The sequence below is a fragment of the Pteropus medius genome, unplaced genomic scaffold (assembly GCF_902729225.1).
Source record: "Pteropus medius unplaced genomic scaffold, Ma_sr-lr_union100, whole genome shotgun sequence".
Lineage (NCBI taxonomy): Eukaryota > Metazoa > Chordata > Mammalia > Chiroptera > Pteropodidae > Pteropus > Pteropus medius.
The window spans coordinates 956,168-973,857 of record NW_024356248.1 but is presented as its reverse complement, the minus strand read 5'-3'; the positions used below and the strand labels follow the sequence as shown (position 1 = coordinate 973,857).

General features: G+C 51.7%; 2 protein-coding genes across 5 annotated transcripts in view; one reads left to right on the top strand and one right to left on the bottom strand.

Moving 5' to 3' along the window:
• The window catches only part of RTN3 (reticulon 3), a 46,759-nt gene extending 39,368 nt beyond the window's left edge, over nt 1-7,391 (top strand). For both annotated transcript variants that reach the window (XM_039860335.1, XM_039860336.1), the window contains 6 exons: nt 565-772; nt 2,906-3,044; nt 3,477-3,546; nt 4,022-4,068; nt 4,924-4,982; nt 6,389-7,391. In XM_039860335.1, coding sequence (XP_039716269.1) covers nt 565-772; nt 2,906-3,044; nt 3,477-3,546; nt 4,022-4,068; nt 4,924-4,982; nt 6,389-6,434 — 569 coding nt within the window. In that variant the 3' untranslated portion in view covers nt 6,435-7,391. The remainder of the gene's footprint in view (nt 1-564; nt 773-2,905; nt 3,045-3,476; nt 3,547-4,021; nt 4,069-4,923; nt 4,983-6,388) is intronic.
• A 1,170-nt stretch (nt 7,392-8,561) lies between these two features.
• ZFTA (zinc finger translocation associated) lies at nt 8,562-17,450 on the bottom strand. 3 transcript variants are annotated; one of them, XM_039860338.1, is made up of 5 exons: nt 17,323-17,450; nt 14,222-14,719; nt 13,309-13,695; nt 12,505-13,050; nt 8,562-12,272 (listed from the first exon to the last, which is right to left on the bottom strand). In XM_039860338.1, exons 2-5 carry the CDS (start codon nt 14,514-14,516, stop codon nt 11,812-11,814), a joined length of 1,689 nt encoding a protein of 562 aa, XP_039716272.1. In that variant the 5' UTR covers nt 14,517-14,719; nt 17,323-17,450; the 3' UTR covers nt 8,562-11,811. The 3 variants fall into 3 exon arrangements, with proteins under 3 accessions (XP_039716272.1, XP_039716271.1, XP_039716273.1); XM_039860337.1 differs by lacking the exon at nt 17,323-17,450 and adding an exon at nt 16,835-17,002; XM_039860339.1 differs by lacking the exons at nt 13,309-13,695; nt 17,323-17,450 and adding an exon at nt 16,835-17,004.
• Between the last annotated feature and the right edge of the window lie 240 nt (nt 17,451-17,690).

Here is a 17,690-nt window from a genome sequence, read left to right as displayed (position 1 = left end):
TCTTCAAAAGTATGGCAGTTTAGATAATTACATGGTCCCAGACCCATGACCCTTCCTGAGTGCTCTTCAGACGAACAGAGACTGGTGTTTCATTGTAACTAACACCGATAGAGCTTGGTTTGTTTTTATTCACCACTTTCTCTGTCCCCAGCCCAATTTATACACTTCAGTTTAGCTTTGGTTTTATGTCTGTTGACCCAACTCATTTATAAGCGTGATTGGCTTAGTCTAGTCATGAGTTCTAGCTTTTACCGCATTTGCTCTACCATCGTTTCTGCTGAAACATTTAAGATAAACGACACTACATTCCATTGTACTTCAGTAGCTTCCTCCAAAAAGTAAGTTCCTAAGTTTTTATAAACCTGCCCAAAAACCAGAGGAACTTTTTGCAGAGTGAATCATCACCTATGGGGTAATGTGATTTTCACTTATCAGATCTCTTGAGGAGGGACACACCTACAATTGCACGCCCTCGTAACGCGCTTCCCAGGCACGCAGCCGGGGAGCAGCCCGGGCCTGTGGCCCGTGGGCGTTCGTGTGACATGTTCCCTTTTCTTTCGGCAGTGCACGATCTGATTTTCTGGCGAGATGTGAAGAAGACCGGGTTTGTCTTTGGCACCACGCTGATCGTGCTGCTTTCCCTGGCAGCTTTCAGTGTCATCAGTGTGGTTTCTTACCTCATCCTGGCTCTTCTCTCTGTCACCATCAGCTTCAGGGTCTATAAGTCTGTCATCCAAGCTGTGCAGAAGTCAGAAGAAGGCCATCCATTCAAGTGAGTTGAAGTATCACAGTAACACTCTACAGTTTAGGGAAGGGGGGTACACTGAGCCTGGTCAGGTATATAAAGAAGACCTGACTAAAAACCAAGAATTATCGGTACTCCTGCAGCTGAGCAGGAAACATGAACTGTAAAGCGTGAGACCATCTTAAGAAGTGACAAGTTAGGAGCCAAGAGTTTTTTGACGAACTGGAGTCTCGCTTTAAGACAAAAGAGGACTGTCTTAATATCTGATCAGGGTAGGGAACACCAGGCGTCCAGGACAGCGCTCAGTTGGATGGGTCCCAAGGACAGGTTTAAGCCCCCACATACTTAACTCTTAAAATGGTTTTGAAATCTTGTTATCAAGGCTGTGCTCTTGGCGATATCAGAACTCGATGTGATTATGCTCACACTGGGGTTTATTACTGATTTATTGCTGATTTCCTCGTCATCTCTCTTTCTTAATACCCGTGGGCGGGGGGGTGGGGGTGGGGGTGAGGACAAGTCTTGATGAAGTCAGGAAGGCACGCCTTTCCAGAATCCAATGGTCAGCTTTTCTGACTGTGCTGTAATTAAATGTATTCCTCACACTTTTCTTGAAAATCTTAGCCCATAAAAAATGTTAACATTAGCAAATGACACTTTTTTTAAAAAAAACTTTTATCATAGAGAAAGAAACCCTGTTGTGACCTCTTAGGACTGTGATGGAATAGGTGTCTAGCTGTGGCTGTCCTTGTATTTTCTCTTGGTGAAAATAAAAGGAATAATTTAAACTATATGTGGCATTTAAAAAGGCATTGCAAGTTAGTTTTAACAAATCAATATTAAGAATACCAGGTGCTGTAGGCGTTAAAAAAAATCAATAGTTGTTGAATGAATGAGTGAATAAATTTTTACTGTTTGCCACAAGCTCAGATGTCTTAGTGGGTTTTTCCCTCTGCATGACACTGTCGTGGATTTGTAAAATGTGTTTTGCTAAGTTGTATTAATTACAACATTAATTTCTATAACTTTCATATTTGGTGGTAAATAGAAAAGAAAAAACATACCTGTTACTCTTCTGTTTTTCCTACAATAATGTAGGCTCTCTAAGGCAAAAGCAGTCTTACCTTTCCTGGTATCCCCAGCGCCTAACAGAGAGGTATTCAGTAGGCACTTGGTAAATACTGAGTGAATAAAAAAGTTACATCTCAATTCTCTAGTGTAAAGGTCCCTAACCCCTGGGCCCCGGAACAGTAGAGGTCTGTGGCCTGTTAGGGACCAGGCCACACAGCAGGTGGTGTGAGCAGCAGGCTAGCAAAGCTGCTTCTGTATTTGCCCCCACTCCCCAGCGCTAGCATCACCTCTCAGTCTCACCTCAGATCATCAGGCATTAGATTCTCAGAGGAGCGCCGGTCCCTGGTGCCAAAAATGTTGGGGACCGCTGCCCTAGTGCATCTAAGACTAAAGCCCAGGTCTTTTTTTTTCCTATAGTTTCAGTCCTATCAAGCTCAATATCTCCACCCTCCTTTTTGTGTTTTAACAAGTATTTTATAATGCTTTCCTTATTTTGAAATGAAATTCAGAAATAATATGTCTAGAAACAATTTTAAAAATAGATCATAATTGTGATGTAAAGAAATGATAAAATAGCCATTTATAATAAAATAATATGTATTCCAGTCAATAGGTAATTGCTTGGACATGACTACACCAAAAAAAAAAAAAACCTACATGTATAATCTCCAGTGCAGATGTTATTTTTCCAAGACGGTGAAAAAAATCTTAGTAAAGCTTAGCATAATCAAAGTACAGTTTTAGAAAATTCAGGATATGTTAAAACTGTGGGGAAAAATAACTTGTGTTTATGTGTTCTGGGCTCTCAATAATTATAAATAGGTTCACCTTCATGAATATCCTGTGAGACAGTAAAAGTGATGCAGGACATAGGACAGCTTTTTATTGCTCATGACCGTCCCACACTTTGCAGGCACATCTGGCATCTGTGCCACTAAATGACAGAAGCTCCCGCATCCCATAACAGCAAAAAATGCCCCTAGAGATTTCTAAAATGTGCCCTTGGGGGAATTTTACACTTCAGAGAACTGCTGTGCTAACAGAGGTCTTCTCTTTCCCTGTCTGTTGTGTGACTGTTTCTTCTGGAAGAGCCTACCTGGATGTGGACATCACTCTGTCCTCAGAAGCTTTCCACAATTACATGAACGCTGCCATGGTGCACATCAACAGGGCCCTGAAACTCGTCATCCGCCTCTTTCTGGTAGAAGATCTGGTTGACTCCTTGAAGGTTGGTTGCTTCTACAGCTTTTGGTGGTGAGGCAAATCAGGGACTCGGTTATAATTCAGAGGAAAAACATTAAAGAGGGTTTTATCAGGCAAAAATGAAAGTATGCTTATCTCAGTCAACCTGTAAAAATGGGGACAGAAGTCAATAGAGAAGGTATCTCCTGCACCTGGAGAACTAACATCAGAACAAGGGTGCTGTAGATGACAGAAATGCAATTGCAGTCTGTCTTTGGGCCTAAGAGAACTGCAGGCTTCTCGTACGCACCTTCAAACATATAGTGCAAGTGGGGTAACCTTCTTTTTGAAATTATTTATTTATTTATACATCACTAAATTTATGCAGACGTAATTCGCTAGTGGAAAATGGCGTCAGTTAACTTGAATTTTGCATTATAATTATTCCTGCTTAACCTTCTGACGTTGGCTTTCACAGCTGGCTGTCTTCATGTGGCTGATGACTTATGTCGGCGCTGTTTTCAATGGAATCACCCTTCTGATTCTTGGTAAGGCAGCAAGGAAAATGTCTCCATGCACCCTGAAATAATTGTAAGGGAAAGGGCGAAGAGAACGCCCAGCACGGCTCCAGTCCTTCCCCATGGGCCAGGCTTTGACATCCATAGAGACCTTGAACTAGATATTGAAGGAACCTGTATTTGTGGCCATACTTTATTAAATTGTCCTAACTATAAAGAGATATCAAAACAGCTAGAAGTAGAGTTGTCTAGACTTGACTTAAATATGGGGATCTTATGTGTAAAATCCATTTTCATAATTTGCAAATTACCTGTGGTACAAAGTAGGCAGCCTACGTTATCTGTATCTCACTGTCCTTAATCGAAGGTTCTAGCCAGAATCTCTCACTGAAGAAATTCTGTTTCTCTGTATTTCATGAGGAAAAATGTGTGTGCTACTTAAGTCCTGAGACTCGATGACTGTCTCACATGTGCACTTGCCATGTCCCGTGATTCTGTCTTACAGGCGAACTGCTCATTTTCAGTGTTCCGATTGTCTATGAGAAGTACAAGGTAAGTGTTGACCTGTTGTGAATCAGATATGTGTTGGCGCGTGACTAGTGTTAGTTCATTTTTTAGGTATTGAAAGTTCAGAGCAATCTTCTTTTTCTAAAGTCTAATTTTATATGTCAGGTGCCCATAAGAAATGGTCACAGTGGTTTCATCTGGTTTCTCTAAGGAGAGAAACTGAATGTCTAGAAGAGATAAGGGCATGATGCAGACTTAACTTTTATACCTTATTATGTGCTTTTTGTGTTTTTATCACATGAATGCATTATCTGCTCAAAAATATAAGTTGAAAATGTTTAAATAAATCAGAGCTCTTGTCTAAAAAGAAACTTAAACTATTAAGAAACCATTAAGGCTATTCTGGGAGTCCATCGGTGTGAACAGATATTTGCTTGTGGAATGGTGTATACAGACTATATTAGATTCTATGGTGTTATCCTTTCTGGATTAAGTCATCCATCAACAGACTTTATGGTTTTTTGGTATTAAATGAATTAGTCTTATCAGGAGCCAAAACACATTTATGATTACAGAAAATAGATTGGATGCACAGTTTCTAGTATTCAGAAAATGCTATTATAAGTCCAGTGTCTAAAGGAAACACCTAACCAGTAAGACTTACCTCTGCAAAAGAAGTGAGTGATTTTTACTGCAACCGAGTATGGGGTGTTTATGGCATAATTTAAATTCTGAAACCTGCAGTTTTTAAAATACTTTTAAAAGTCGAGCATTATTTTCATTTTCCAGAATATTCAGTAGTGTTTTTAAAAAATGATTAAACTAGACAAAAGAGTATAACCTTCAGGAAAATCGTTTATCTGTGCGTTGCCACAACTGAGTCGTTTTCCTTCCTTAAAGACCCAGATTGATCACTATGTTGGCATCGCCCGTGATCAGACCAAGTCGATCGTTGAAAAGTAAGTATGCTTAGGTTCCACAGTTGATCCTGACGTGTGCTTTTTCTCCCCCAATGACTTTTAGTCCCCTGTGTAAAATGCTGATGCACACTTTCACCCTAAAATGTGATTTTCACCCTGAAAAAAAAAATCTTAATTTGTAGTATGATGTTACCAGATGCTTCTTTAAAAAGAACATCCTTTGTATCTTAGACTAAAAAGGATCAACGGAATCAGGACCACTCTACATTTTGAACTGGCTTTTAAATGTTTTGGTTATTTCCTCCTTTATTTTCACATATTCAATTTTAAGCCAAGCTCTTCTGTCTTTTCAGAAATCAGGTTTTAGTGAATAAATGTCTTAAGGCTCAACACTACCTCTTTCCTAAAACCACCAAATCTGTTTTCATTTTTAAAACCAATTTGATATTTAAATCTTAAATCAAGGAATAAAATCTTGGTAGACATTTTTATGACTCCCTATATGAAGGAAAAAAATTTTTTTTTAAATTATTTATAGCAAACACTATGGATCCAGCACTTCAAATTAAAATGTCAACATTTTTTCATATTTTCCTCAGATATTCTTTAAGAAACAAAATGTCACAGACAGTTAAATCTACCCTTTGCGTCAGCCCCTTGCACACCCCAGACTTCAGTGCTTTCTTATAGCTTTGATAAGAGGAAACTGTGACTGTGGTCTGACAGCTCTGGCTTGATGCCAGGCCTTTACCTGCCCTTTTGCTTTTCTAGGTACACATCAGAGCTAAAAGCAGGCAAGGACACTGAGCACAAATACATATCTGCTTGCTGTCCACCCCTGACTGTGAAAGATGGTCTTGATTAGCAGTTTGGCTGACCAGGCCCCTGCCGTGGGATGTCACACTTAGGGAGTAGCTTTGACATTCACTGAGAGGTATAAATGACCTTAGTCATGGGGAGTTTTAAACAAAATAGAGGGCAGCTTTGGTGTCCTGTGAGGAGCTAGGAACTATTGCCAGCTCCTGTAGTTTTTTAATGTGTCTCCTTGACCTTGACTTCTGGTTCCTTTTGTGGCACTAGTGTGTGACCTGGCATTCCCAGATAAGTGGGCCTTTGCATTGCCAGTGTGTAGAGCAGTCAGCAAGCATTATGTCCAGATACCCCTTTTTCTTCACTGGACCCCCCAGTGAAGGACCCACGGGGTTCTGGCAGTGAAAGAGGACAGGTAGGCATGGTGGCAGGGAGGGAGTGGACCTTCGTGGACCCACTCAGCACATCCCAGGCCAGATTCCTGCCGTCCATCGTAAGCCCTGTGGAAACGGGAGAATGTTCTTCATGCTGCTCCAGCAAGTCACGGACTGTCTTCTAGCATCACTGTTAAGATAAAAACCTAGAGCTAATGTCTGTTTTTACCTTTTTTTTTTTTCCCCTCTTGTCCTCAATAGGATCCAAGCAAAACTACCTGGAGTCGCAAAAAAAAAGGCAGAATAAGTACATGGAAACCAGAAATGCCACAGTTACTAAAACACCATTTAATAGTTATAATGTTGTTACTTGTACTATGAAGGAACTGCTCAGTGTCAGCTTGAGCCTGCATTCCAAGCTTATTTTTTTTTTATTTGGTGTTTCCCCTCCTTTCCCTTTACCCGCAGTATCAAGCACAAGAATTGTTGGACTAAAAGAAGAACTGATATCTTAGAACCCAAAAGAATAAAGACAGAATCAGTTTAATAGGCTAAATCAGAACCTTAATGGTGGTGGAGCTTTCACATGTAGCTTGAAAAAGGCGAAAGAGTTAGAGGTAAAGGAGAAAATGAAAACACATCTCCTGGGTTGTTCTATTTAATTTTCACGGACTAGTCTTACACAGCTTCCCATCACAATTTTGCTCTTATTTTTAAGTTAAGAATTAATGGTTAACTTATAAAGAAATTATCTGGGGACAAGAGGGATTCCTTCCTTCTGGGGTTGGTGTTTTGCAGCCCTCGACCCCTCTTCCTGCCCCACAGTGTGAGCAGCTACTCCTCATATTCCTCTTCTTCACTTAGAGACCTTTCAACTCTATGGGTAAACTCCTGGGTGATAGTGATAATTCCTGGTTCCCAGAATGCCGTCTGATCATCGAGAATGGAAGCAAAGTGGGGCTGGAGAGGGAGTCAACAGGGGCATCTCTGTGGCCGCCGCTCCCTCTCTGCTCGTCCCTGGGAAGGGAAAGGCTCCGCCATTTGGGAAGGTGGTGTCTGTGTCGTTTCTTTTGGACACCAGTTCTGAGCTTTCGTTTGAGAACTCATTCCTGAATGTGCTTTCCTCTCTTTTCCCTGCCCACCTCACCTCAAGTTTAAGAAACATGGTTGTACTTTTATTGTTATGAAATAAATGTCTGTAACTGCTGTACACACTGCTGTAAACTTGTTAGAGAAAAATAATAATCTGCATGTGGGCTCCTCAGTTATTGAGTTATTGTAATCTCATCTCAGGCCTGTGGGGGGGAACATTCTCGAGAGGCGAATACAGAAACCCAAAAGGCTTTTTTTTTTCCCCCTCCATCTTTTCCCTGCGGCTTCTTCCTTCACGGGCTGTATTTTTAACCTGTGCTCATCATTTTACCCTGAGGACCACAGCCGAGCTGGCTTGGGAGGAATCGTGTGTGTCTGTGGTTAAGAGACCACAAATTAGTATAGAGAAGTGCATCTTGTGGTTCATGGGAGTTTTAACTTTGAGGCTAGCTTCTGAGTGTGTTTTGTGGGTTCCTTTCATTTTCAGGCACATAAAATGTTCTAGCATCTCTGCCGTGGCCCAGGGTGCTGCTTTTGAGAGTGTTTCCCAAGAAGCTGTAGGGAAGGGTGACCGGGCAGGGTCAGAGTGTGTTGACGGGCTCCACGGACAACTAAAAGACAACGGAACTGCTCGCTCTGGCATCAGATGCAGAGTGATTGAGAATCTGGGATTCCTGTTTGAGACTAATAGATGTCTTCCTCCCCTTCCAACATGAAAATTTAGTAAACTTGAACGTCATCTGTGAGTTCCTTCAGGTTGTTACTCGTCATGATAAACCAGAGGGAGTATGCACTGATGACTTTAAAGTAAGGGCTATAATCTTTGACGGTCCCAAAGCACTGCAACACTATACAAGGTCGTGGAAGGGAATTTTCTTTCCACTTTTTTGGGAAAACTACTTAGAGATTTAGTTGGGTAAAAGGTACCCTTGCCTTACTCGGTTCTTATTTTCTTAGCTCCCTTTCTTTTTTAATTTTCAAACCAATTTCATGTCGTAGTGTAGGAAATGCACCTTCCATCCCCATCTTTTGCCCTCCCAAGAAGTCGGTGGACTGGTCATCTTTTTGGGCTTCCCCTCCAAAGGACCTTTTTCTCCACTGGAAGCCTCCACGCGTAGCTCTTTTGTTTTATTACTGCTGTGTTTAGATAATTGGACAGATCTTTGTGTCACACAGGATTTTTTTTTTTTTGGAAAAAAACTATAGATGAAAATTACATAAATGACTGTGTGTATATGCGTGCAACATAAAATAGAGTAGCACCTAAGGAGCTTTGAATCTTGGTTCCTGTAAAACTGCAAATTGATGTGGTATTAATTAAAAAAAAAAAAAACACAATGTCTGTGGTGTCATTCTGCTAACTTTATTCTTTATACACAGTTTGGGTAAAGTAAGAACCAAACAAGGCTTCCACTGACCCCCATCCCCACTCCACTTTTGAGGCTTTAAAAAGCAACTAAGAGTTGATAACATAATGATGCTCAAGACTGAAGAATTTCCATAGAGCAAAGGTGTGCATTTGGTTTCTGAAAGAAAATAAGAGCCCCTCCTAAGAGGTGAGCTTAGGAGAAAGATGAGCGGGAGGGGCCGGAGGGGTCTCTTGTCGCAGTTCAGCCCCATACCAACCTAGGAGGGTTCCCTGCCTGCAGCATACGAAGCAGCCTCTAAATCACAGTCACAATGCACTTATATTTGAGAGTCAGTCACCATGGAAAATGGGAACTAAACACATCAGGTCTTTGCTGAAACAACCTGTCACCTGGGATTTGCTCTTCACAACTAAGGCTGCCGTGACCCTTAAGCTGGATTTCAAATTTTTATTCAACATACCTCTTAGAAAGCTTAGGCTGAAATGAAAAAAATAACTGATGCAAACTTCACAAATACACATACAAATGTTTGAATAATGTCACTAACTTGGCATATAAATATGTATTCAGAGTAACATTTACATATTGGCTGTAATAGCAAGCATACCATTAACAAAAAATTCATGAAGAAACTTCACCTGTTCAGACCCCCAAGGCAAGGAGGCACACCTAGAGATGAGGGTCCCCTGACCCCTAAGCCGTGAGACCTTAGCTCCAAAGTAGGAATCGTGACAGTGGCACTTCCTAAATCACTGGTGCTCATACTTCAGTGAGCCTTGTGATCGCAGGAGGGCTTTATATTAGCAAGAGTGCTGGGCCTGCCAGTTTCTGATTCAGGGAGGTGGGGCCTGAGAACCGTTTCTGGCAGTTCCTGATGCAGTGCTGTTGGTCTGGTGGCCACTCAGAACCACTGATGCTTCGGGCTGTCTCTCCACGAAGATGTCCATTCCTGTCCTAAAGGCCCCTCCCTGCCTACCAAGAGGAATAAACCGTTCCTTATCAGGTCTCTGGCCTGGTTTACCTGAACTTCGGCAGTGGGCTCGGGTGGCTAGAACGGGTCGCCCCAATATGCCTACTGTTTTTGAACAGGCAGAGTAGCAAAAATGGTAGAATACTCATTCTGGATCTGAAAACATGCGTGAAGGAAAATAAAAGAATGGCAGTGCCCAGCCTGGTGCCATCCATAATCCCTGTTCTCGAGCTTTTAATACTGTTTCAGAAACCCTGGAGATTCAAACACTAGGAATTCACTTTTCGGTCGACTAATGGCCCATGCAGTGTTTCCTGGTGGCATCAACAACACGATGCCGGAGCCCTTGCCCTACAGGGGAGGATCTGGGCCAGGGGACAGTCAGCCCCACTTCCGGAGTTCTAATGAAGAAGGCAGCTCCTACACCCTCCAGCTGAAGCCTGGGGTGGCAAGGGGAAGTATGCAGCTCTTGGCCATCCCCAGGTCACAGCCTGCAGCTCCCAGCTCATGCCATCCTTTGGCAGGCCTAATGGGAAATAACTTACCAGAGACTGGGAGGCAGTGCCCTTATAGTGCAAAGGAACTAAATTAGGAGTTTTTATTCTTGGACTGTTCCTACCTGGCTGTGTGATCGTTTCAGTTTCTGGGCTTTATTTTCACCTATCTGTGAAAGGGGTGGGGGCAGATACTAGTTAATCTCCAAGGTCTTTCCAACTCTGACAATCTTGAGTTATATAAAAATGCTATAAAATCCGTGATATAAAATCCAATTCCCAAATCAGGAAGAGTCAAGGGGACTGGGCCTGAGGCACTTGAACCTTGGGCTCTGGCCTGGGGGTGGGGGGCAGCTAGGATGAGAGGGAGAGCTTCCTCTTTCCTCTGGATTTTCTCTCCCTCAGAGGCAGCCCCTGGCCCCAGATTTCAGGGCCCCTCCCCACTCCAGGCCCAGCCCTCGGGTCCCACCCGCTGACCACCCCACTCTCAGGCTTTAAGACCAGAAGAAATGGCCTGGCTGTGACGAGCAGACATTGGGGCCCGGAAGTGAGGAGAGGCCTGGAGAGTCAGACATTGGTTTGGGATGCTTGGGGTCCTCTCAACGCCCCCCTCTGTCCTCGCTCCTTCCTTTAGGTCCTTCCACCACCACCTCACAGCTTATCTCTGATACACGCATAATAAATAAGACATTTGCACATAAGGGTGACTGGGACAGCTCTCTCCCCACCCTCCCCCTTTCATATAAAAGCATTAAATACAATTTCAAAATAAAATACAAAGAGCAAAAAGGGCCTGATCTTGGGGCCACCTGTTCTCCACAGGAGAATGAATCTACACATTCCTCTTGGACCTGCCTGGGAGATCGCGGGGCCCCTTCCCAGCCTCACAGGGCCTGGCGCTGCCGCGGGGAAGAGAAAGGCCGAGGCCCGGCCCCAGGCCCCTGCGGGCTGCGAATGGGTGGCGCAACCACTGCGCACGAAGGGGTACAGGGAGGGGACGGGTATGTGCCGCCAACTACCAGGACCTCCAGTGCCCCGGGCTCGGACCGACGGGGGCGCTGAAGCAGCAGCGCCTGAATGAGCTGAGGGGTGAACGGAGGCCCCCGGAGCAGGAGAGGAGCAAAGGAAAAAAGTGCTAACCCCTTTACGAGATCTCGGTCCGGCGGGCGCGGCCAGTGCGGGGAGGCGGGTGGGGCCGCCAGCGTGCGGTCCCCACGGAGCCCGCTCGGGAGGCGGGCGCAGCCGACGGGGCCCAGGCCCCGCTCCGCCCCGCCCCCCTCGCAGGCCAGCGTCCGCAGTCCGGATCTCGGAGCGGCCGAGAACACCAGTAAGGCCAAGGGCAGCCGGCCCGATCCGGGCGCCGTGCCTGCCGGCGTGCGACGCCCCCGAGCTGGGCCCCCGGCCAGGGAAGGGGCCGGGGCAGCTTTCCTGCCCTTTCTGCCACCCCCGTTGTCGTCCTAATACTGACTGTCGGCGCCCCGACCCCGGCCCGGCACAGGATCGCCTGGCGGGGTACGGCCGGACACCGGCCGGGTCTAGAAACGCTCCGTGCAAACGTCGGGAGGCCGCTGTGGCTTCTCGGGAAAGGTGGGGCCCTGCGTGGGGAGGACCAGGACCTGCGCGGTCCGACTAGCTCCGGGAGCTCCGTGGCACCTCACCGATCCCCAATCTCCGCCCGGCCCGGCCAGCGGGGGGCAGCAGCCACGCTCTCCCAGCCCGAGGGCCGCCCCCGCCCGGCCCGCGAGTCCAACGCGCGGGCTACGCCCGACACACTGCGCCCGCCTTGAGGTCCGCGCCGCCGTCGCGCGGCGCCGGGGCGGGCGGCCCGAAGCCCTCGTGGCCGTAGCAACGCAGCGCCGCCTCCTCGTAGGCCTCCAGGATGGTCTGGCGCTCCTCGGGCGTGAAGTCCATGGAAAAGGGGTGCACCTGCAGGATGTGCCGCTTGATGGTGCTGACCTTGAGCGTGGCCAGCGCGCCCCCGCACACCATGCACACCAGGCCGCGCCGGCTGCCGTCGTAGTCCATCAGGTACTCGCCCCGCCAGCGCGGCTGGTAGTTCCGCCGCTGCTCTCGACTGCGGGGAGGCGGCGGCGGGGGAGGCGGCGGGGGCGGGGGCAGGGGCGGGAAGGCAAGTCCCCCGGACTCTTGGCCGTCGTCGTCCTCCTCCTCTTCCTCGGCGGGCCGCTCCGACGGCTCCCCAGGGGAAAGCGGGACATCACCTAGGAAGGAACAAAGGACGGTATTGGAGCCCGTGGGGGAAAAGCAGCCCGGTCCTGCGTCTCAGCTTCATAATCCCTCACCTTTGCCCTCCTGTCCCATCCTCCCCAATCTTCCCTCCAACCTTCCATTCTCACCGCCCCATTCTACCCAAGCGCTCCCCGACCCGCTCTCTGCCTGGCCTGGTCCCTGTCCCTCTCCCTTTCCACCTGCTCTGGGCCTCCACCAGCTCACCCCACCACTCCTCCTCTGGCTCCTCCTCCTCTTCCCCTCCCCCCTCCTCGGAGGCTGCGGCTGTGCTGGGGGCGGCAGGGTCCCTGGGGGACTCGGGGCAGGGCAGCCCCAGGGCAAGCAGGTGGGCGGCCTTCTCGCTCCACTCCTGGGCGATGAGGGCCTTGACAGGCCCGCTGAGGCGCGTGGAGCCCGGGTGGCGCTGGCGGATGTGCCGCTTGATGGTGCTCATCTTGAGCGAGGCCAGCGCGCCCCCGCACACCATGCACACCAGGCCGCGCCGGCCGCCGTCCAGCTCCATGAGGTACTCCAGTCGCCAGCGCTCCTGATAGTGGCGGCGGTGGTCGCGGCCCCGTGGCGACCGGCCCGGGACCCCCACCCTCTCGCCCTCCTCCAGCTCCTCCTCCTCTGCCGGCCCGGGCCTCTCAGGGACCCAGCCAGCCTCTTCCTTTACGTCTGGGTGGCTGAGATCCTGAGAGGAGGGGGCTCCAGCAGCGGGGGCCGAGTCCCGGCTCTTTCTGGTCAGGTCCTGGGGGACGAGGTCATCGTCTGTTGGGGAAGGGGTGAGGGAGAGGGGCTCAGCCTGATGGCCGGGTTGCCTTTACCCACGCAGAAGGGGTCCCTTGCTCCTCACTCCAGCCCCAAGCTAGAGGCCCCAGCCAGTGTGTGTGTGTGTGTGTGAGTGCGTGTGTGTGTGAGGCATGCGTGCGTGCGTGCGTGAGGGGAGTGACGCCCTTCCAGTTTTGGCCACAGACCCCTTAGCAGCCCTTCTATGAGGGAGTCTTGGCCCTGGGATGGGCCTCGCACCTGGTGGGGACTGGCTGAGCTCAGACAGTGTCTCAGGTTGGCCACCCCAGGCCTGCAGCAGGGCGCTGCGCTGGGGGCCGCTGAGCCCCAGGGAGCTGGGGTGCACCTCCAGCACGTGGGCACGGATGTCGTCCAGGTGCAGGCTGGGCAGTGCCCGGCCACAGGCCATGCACACCAGCCGGTTCCCCCGCGGGTCATAGTCCATGAGACACTCTGCCCGGAACCAGTTCTGCAGGGACTCCTTCAGCCTCCGTTCCAGGCGCCGAGCCCCCAGCCCCCTGCTGCCCCCGGCCCTCCGGGAAGCCGAGTGGCGCCGACGCCGAGCCCGGGGTGCCACTGGGCCCCCTCGTCGCTGGCGCCTGCTGCCCCCACCAGCTGGGGCTTTGCCTGAAAGGGTTGGAGGGAGGGAAGGAACTGAGATGCTGGCCCTCTGGGGGAGCCCCCACACACCAGCCAAGTCCTCCACAGGCCTCTCCCTCACTCTGACTCTGAGCCCCGGCCTAACCTTTGTCCTTCTCTTCCTCTTCCTCTTCCCTCAAGACTTAATTCCTCCATCTTCTAATCCTCCTGCACACAAACTCTAAGGCCCACCTTCTTCCTCCCCAGACCCGGATTCTAGGCCCTTCTCTGGACTTCACTGTCGGCCATACCTTTCTAGCACGCTCTGCTCCCAGCCCTTCCCCTCCCTATCCCTCAAGCCTCCACCCTCCTCGATCCTTCAAAAACCACAATGTCAAAAGCTGTCAGATACTGGAGACCCCCTGGTCCTACTGTCCCTCCCCCGCTATGGTACAATAAGGGCAATAAACAGACCACACCCAAAGAAAGTCAGTTAGTTGGCTGAGAGGCCAGGGCTGTCCCCACTTGGCCCCACCTAACCCCCAGTCCCCTGCCTCTCCATGTCCTGCATTACCTGGGCCCTTGGGTGGGCAAGCTTGGAGGCTAGCCCCATCCTCCTCCTCTTCCTCTTCTTCTTCCTCCTCCTCCTCAGCCCCCTGGGCCCCCAGGCCCTCAGCCTCTCCACAAGCCCCCAGCCCCAAGTGGGCATCCCAGCTGTTGCTGATGACTTCCTTCTCCCGGGGACTCCAATGGAGGGAGTAGGGGTGCTTTTGGCGAATGTGCCGCTTGATGGTGCTGAGCTTGAGCGTGGCCAGGGAGCTGCCGCACACCATGCACACCATGCCATGCCGGGCGGGGTTGAAGTCCATCAGGTACTCCAGCCTCCAGTGGTCGTGGTAGTAGCGCCGGTGATCACGGCCCGGGATGCGGCTCTTTCCAGGCCTCGAGGCCCGGGCCTCACAGTGGTCTGAGTATTTCCTGCCTGAAGATGCTGGTCCCCTGGCCCTGGAGGAGGGCAGGGGGGCACTCCCCCAAGACCCCAAGGCACCCCCTTCCAGCTGAAGATCTTGCCCTGAAGAGGGGGAAAGGGAGACAGTTTTTCAGTCTCCGATTTCCAGGGAAAGATCCCAGGGCTTTGATTTTGCAGCCTGAGGAAGGGAAGGGGAGAGGGGTCTTTCAGGGGGCAGGAAAGGGATGGCAACAGCAATACAAGGGATGTGGGAGGGCAGGGAGTCAAAACATGGGCCCCGTACAAAGAGCGAGGGCCCTTTAAGAGAGGATCAAGAACAAAAGGATGCAGGGTCCTCAAAGGGACTAGCTTTGACTTTTTAAAAAATAAAGTGAAGGCCAAGAAGGCAGCCAGCTCTGTAAGGCACCCTTTTTGGACGAGAGCTATAGGGGTAAAGCCAGGAGAGCAGCATGCCGGGGCCGTTACAGCTGCAGCGAGCGGGCAGCAGGGTGAGAACAAAGGGGGCATCTGTCTGCATCCAGGGCTGCACACAGGACCCACCCGCCTGAGGCCCTGGCCAGGAGGGCCCCACCCATAGAGCGTCTTCCTTTTACCAATCCAGCCTCCTGAGAGTCTCATCTTAGGGGGCATTAAGCATTGTCAGTTCCCAAATATAGGCACCCATGGAAGGGATCCCCATCACAAAGCTGTCGACACCTCCAAGGACCCTGACCTCCCTAGAGACTCTGAAAAGGAACAGCGGGAGGGCCACCAGAGTAGCCACTGGAGCTTCTGTGGCAGGGAGTGGCCCCCACCCACGAGAGCCCATGACGTCTTTCTGGGGATGTGTTTTTTGCCCTGGCAGGAAGCCACCACTGCCCAGAAATCAGTGGGCGGGCACGGGAGAGGCCAGGGCAGAGCCCACTAACCCAGTGATGTTTCCTTTTGCCAGAGATACTGAGCAGTCCCCCACCCTCCCTACAGGTTGGACCCTATTTTATTAAGAAAAGGGTCTCCTGGCTACATAAGCTGAATGGACAGGTGTGGTTATTCTCCAGGTAGAAAATCTCAGGGTCTGGGAAACAAAAGACAGGATCAGAGAGGGCTCCTGTCACCATTGCGTTGTTTTGGGTTTAAAGCGATCCCTCCAAAAAGGCACTGGTTTCAGTGTCAGAGACCCGGGTTGGAGTCCTGGCTTCACTTGCTCTGTGACCTTCGATAGGTTATGTCGCTCTCTGGGCCTAAGGTCTTTGTCTGCAAAGGCACTGGATAGCTAGCTGCTGGTTGGTCTAAGCATCCTACCAGCGCTGGATCTATATAAGTGTAAGGTAGACTGGCCCTTTAAGAGCCGAAAAAAGGGGAGGAGCTGAGATTCTTTAAAAACAAAAGGGGATGGGGAGTTTCGGGGAGGGGAGCTCCCAGATTGGAGTAGTCTCCCTATCTCTGACAGAACCTTCACGGATCTTAAGGCGTTGACCCTGCAGCACGGGAATGAAGAAACAGTCTCCTTTGAGAGTGAATGGGGAAGACTGGCTGGTCCCACCAGAGCTGACAAATTGTGGCAAAATTTTCTGAAAAGACGGGAGGAGAAAACACGCGGGCAGAAGTGGATGTCTGCCTTTGTGGGCGAGCCCATCCCTTTAAAACTGCCTGCGGTGGGGAAGGCAGTGGTGCCCGCCCTCCCGCCCCGAGGAGCGCTATGCTCTTTCCCAGGGACAACGCCGGGAAAAAGAAAAAAGGGTTCCTGTCTCTAAGCAAGAGGAGAGGGGCAGCCCGACTTAACATAGCGGAGTTCCCAGCTCCGCTCATCTGCGGGGAGCTCCCGAAAGGGACCCATGGTCTGGGCATACTTTTAAGAGACAGCCGATTAGGGAGACCACCAGGGAGTCTAATCTGAAAGAGAAAGGGGCGGGGGCCGCAAGTCCAACAGCCTAGAGCGCACGCCCGGTGGCGTCTGGCCAGGCCCTTTGGGGCCCCTGGGGCCGAGCTTGCAAGGCGGGGGCCGCGGGGCCCTTTAAGGGGGAGGGGATCCGCCCAAGCCCCACGGGTCGACCCCGAGAGCTGGGCGGGGGGCTCCCCGGCTGGCCCTGCAGTCGTGATTCGTGCCCGCCAGGTGGCGCCCCCAGCCGCCCTGCCCGCGTCCCCCCCTTTGTTCGGCGGCGGAGAGGGGCCCGGAGCCGCAGCCCTCCCCTCCCCCATGCCGGGGCCCCCGCCCGAGCCGCTTGCCCCAGCCCTTACCGCCGTCGTCCTCCTCGGGCTCCGCGCCGCCGCTCGATCCGGCAGGCGGCAGCCGTCGGCCCCGTGCCGAGGCCGCTGCTGGCCCGGGGCCGCCCCTGCCGCCGCCGCTTCGGCTCCGGTGGTCCCCGCCGGGCTCCATGCGCTGCGCTGCGGAGCGGGGCCCCGGAGCGGCGGGGCGCGGGGCCGCGGGGCCGGCGGCGGCCCGCGCAGGGCGCTCGGTGCGCGGGGCCCCGGGGCGCGGGGCGCATGCACGGGGCGGCCGGCCGCACGGACGGCTGGCTGCTCGCTCGGCGGCGCGGGCTGGACCGGGGTGGGGATTCCTGTCTGGGGCCCCTGGGGCTCCTTTAAGGGCTCCTGGGTAAATTTAAAGGGGCCGCGCGCTATTTCCTTCTGCCAGCTCGCGGGGGGCTGGGGGGAAGAGGCGGGAGGCGACGAGCCCGATCGAGGCTCAGAAGCCGGCGCCCTCCCCGGACGTTAGGAGCACGGACCTCGCCGCCCTCGTGGGTCCCCACCGGCGCCTCCGGGGCTCGGGTCCTGAAGGGTCACGGAGGTGGCAAGGGGCGCCGTGTCCGCTGCGACGCGCTTCCACCCAGCCTCGGCGCGCAGCCACTGCCCCTTCGGGGCATCTTAGCGCACCGGCACCGGCAGGGGGTCGCCCGGTGAGACCGCCTCCTCCCGCGCGAGCTCGGCGCGGGCCCCGGAGCGGACGCGACTGGCAGGGGCCCCAGATGGCTGCGGCCCCGCCGAGAGGGTGGAGCCGCGGGGGCGGCCGCGCCCCCTCCCGCGGGAGCCGCCCGGGAGCGCTGGGAGTTCGGGCTTCTCCATTGGAGGGGCGGACGGGCGAAGCTCGGAGGAG

Bases quoted from the DNA above. Each gene is read 5' to 3' on its own strand.
- ZFTA (XM_039860337.1), bottom strand. From the start codon at position 16,973: ATGGAGCCCGGCGGGGACCACCGGAGCCGAAGCGGCGGCGGCAGGGGC. The intron at 14,720-16,834 runs GTAAGGGCTGGG...CCCCCTCTTCAG, and splicing joins GCCCGAGGAGGACGACGGCG to GGCAAGATCTTCAGCTGGAA. The intron at 13,696-14,221 runs GTAATGCAGGAC...CAACCCTTTCAG, and splicing joins TTGCCCACCCAAGGGCCCAG to GCAAAGCCCCAGCTGGTGGG.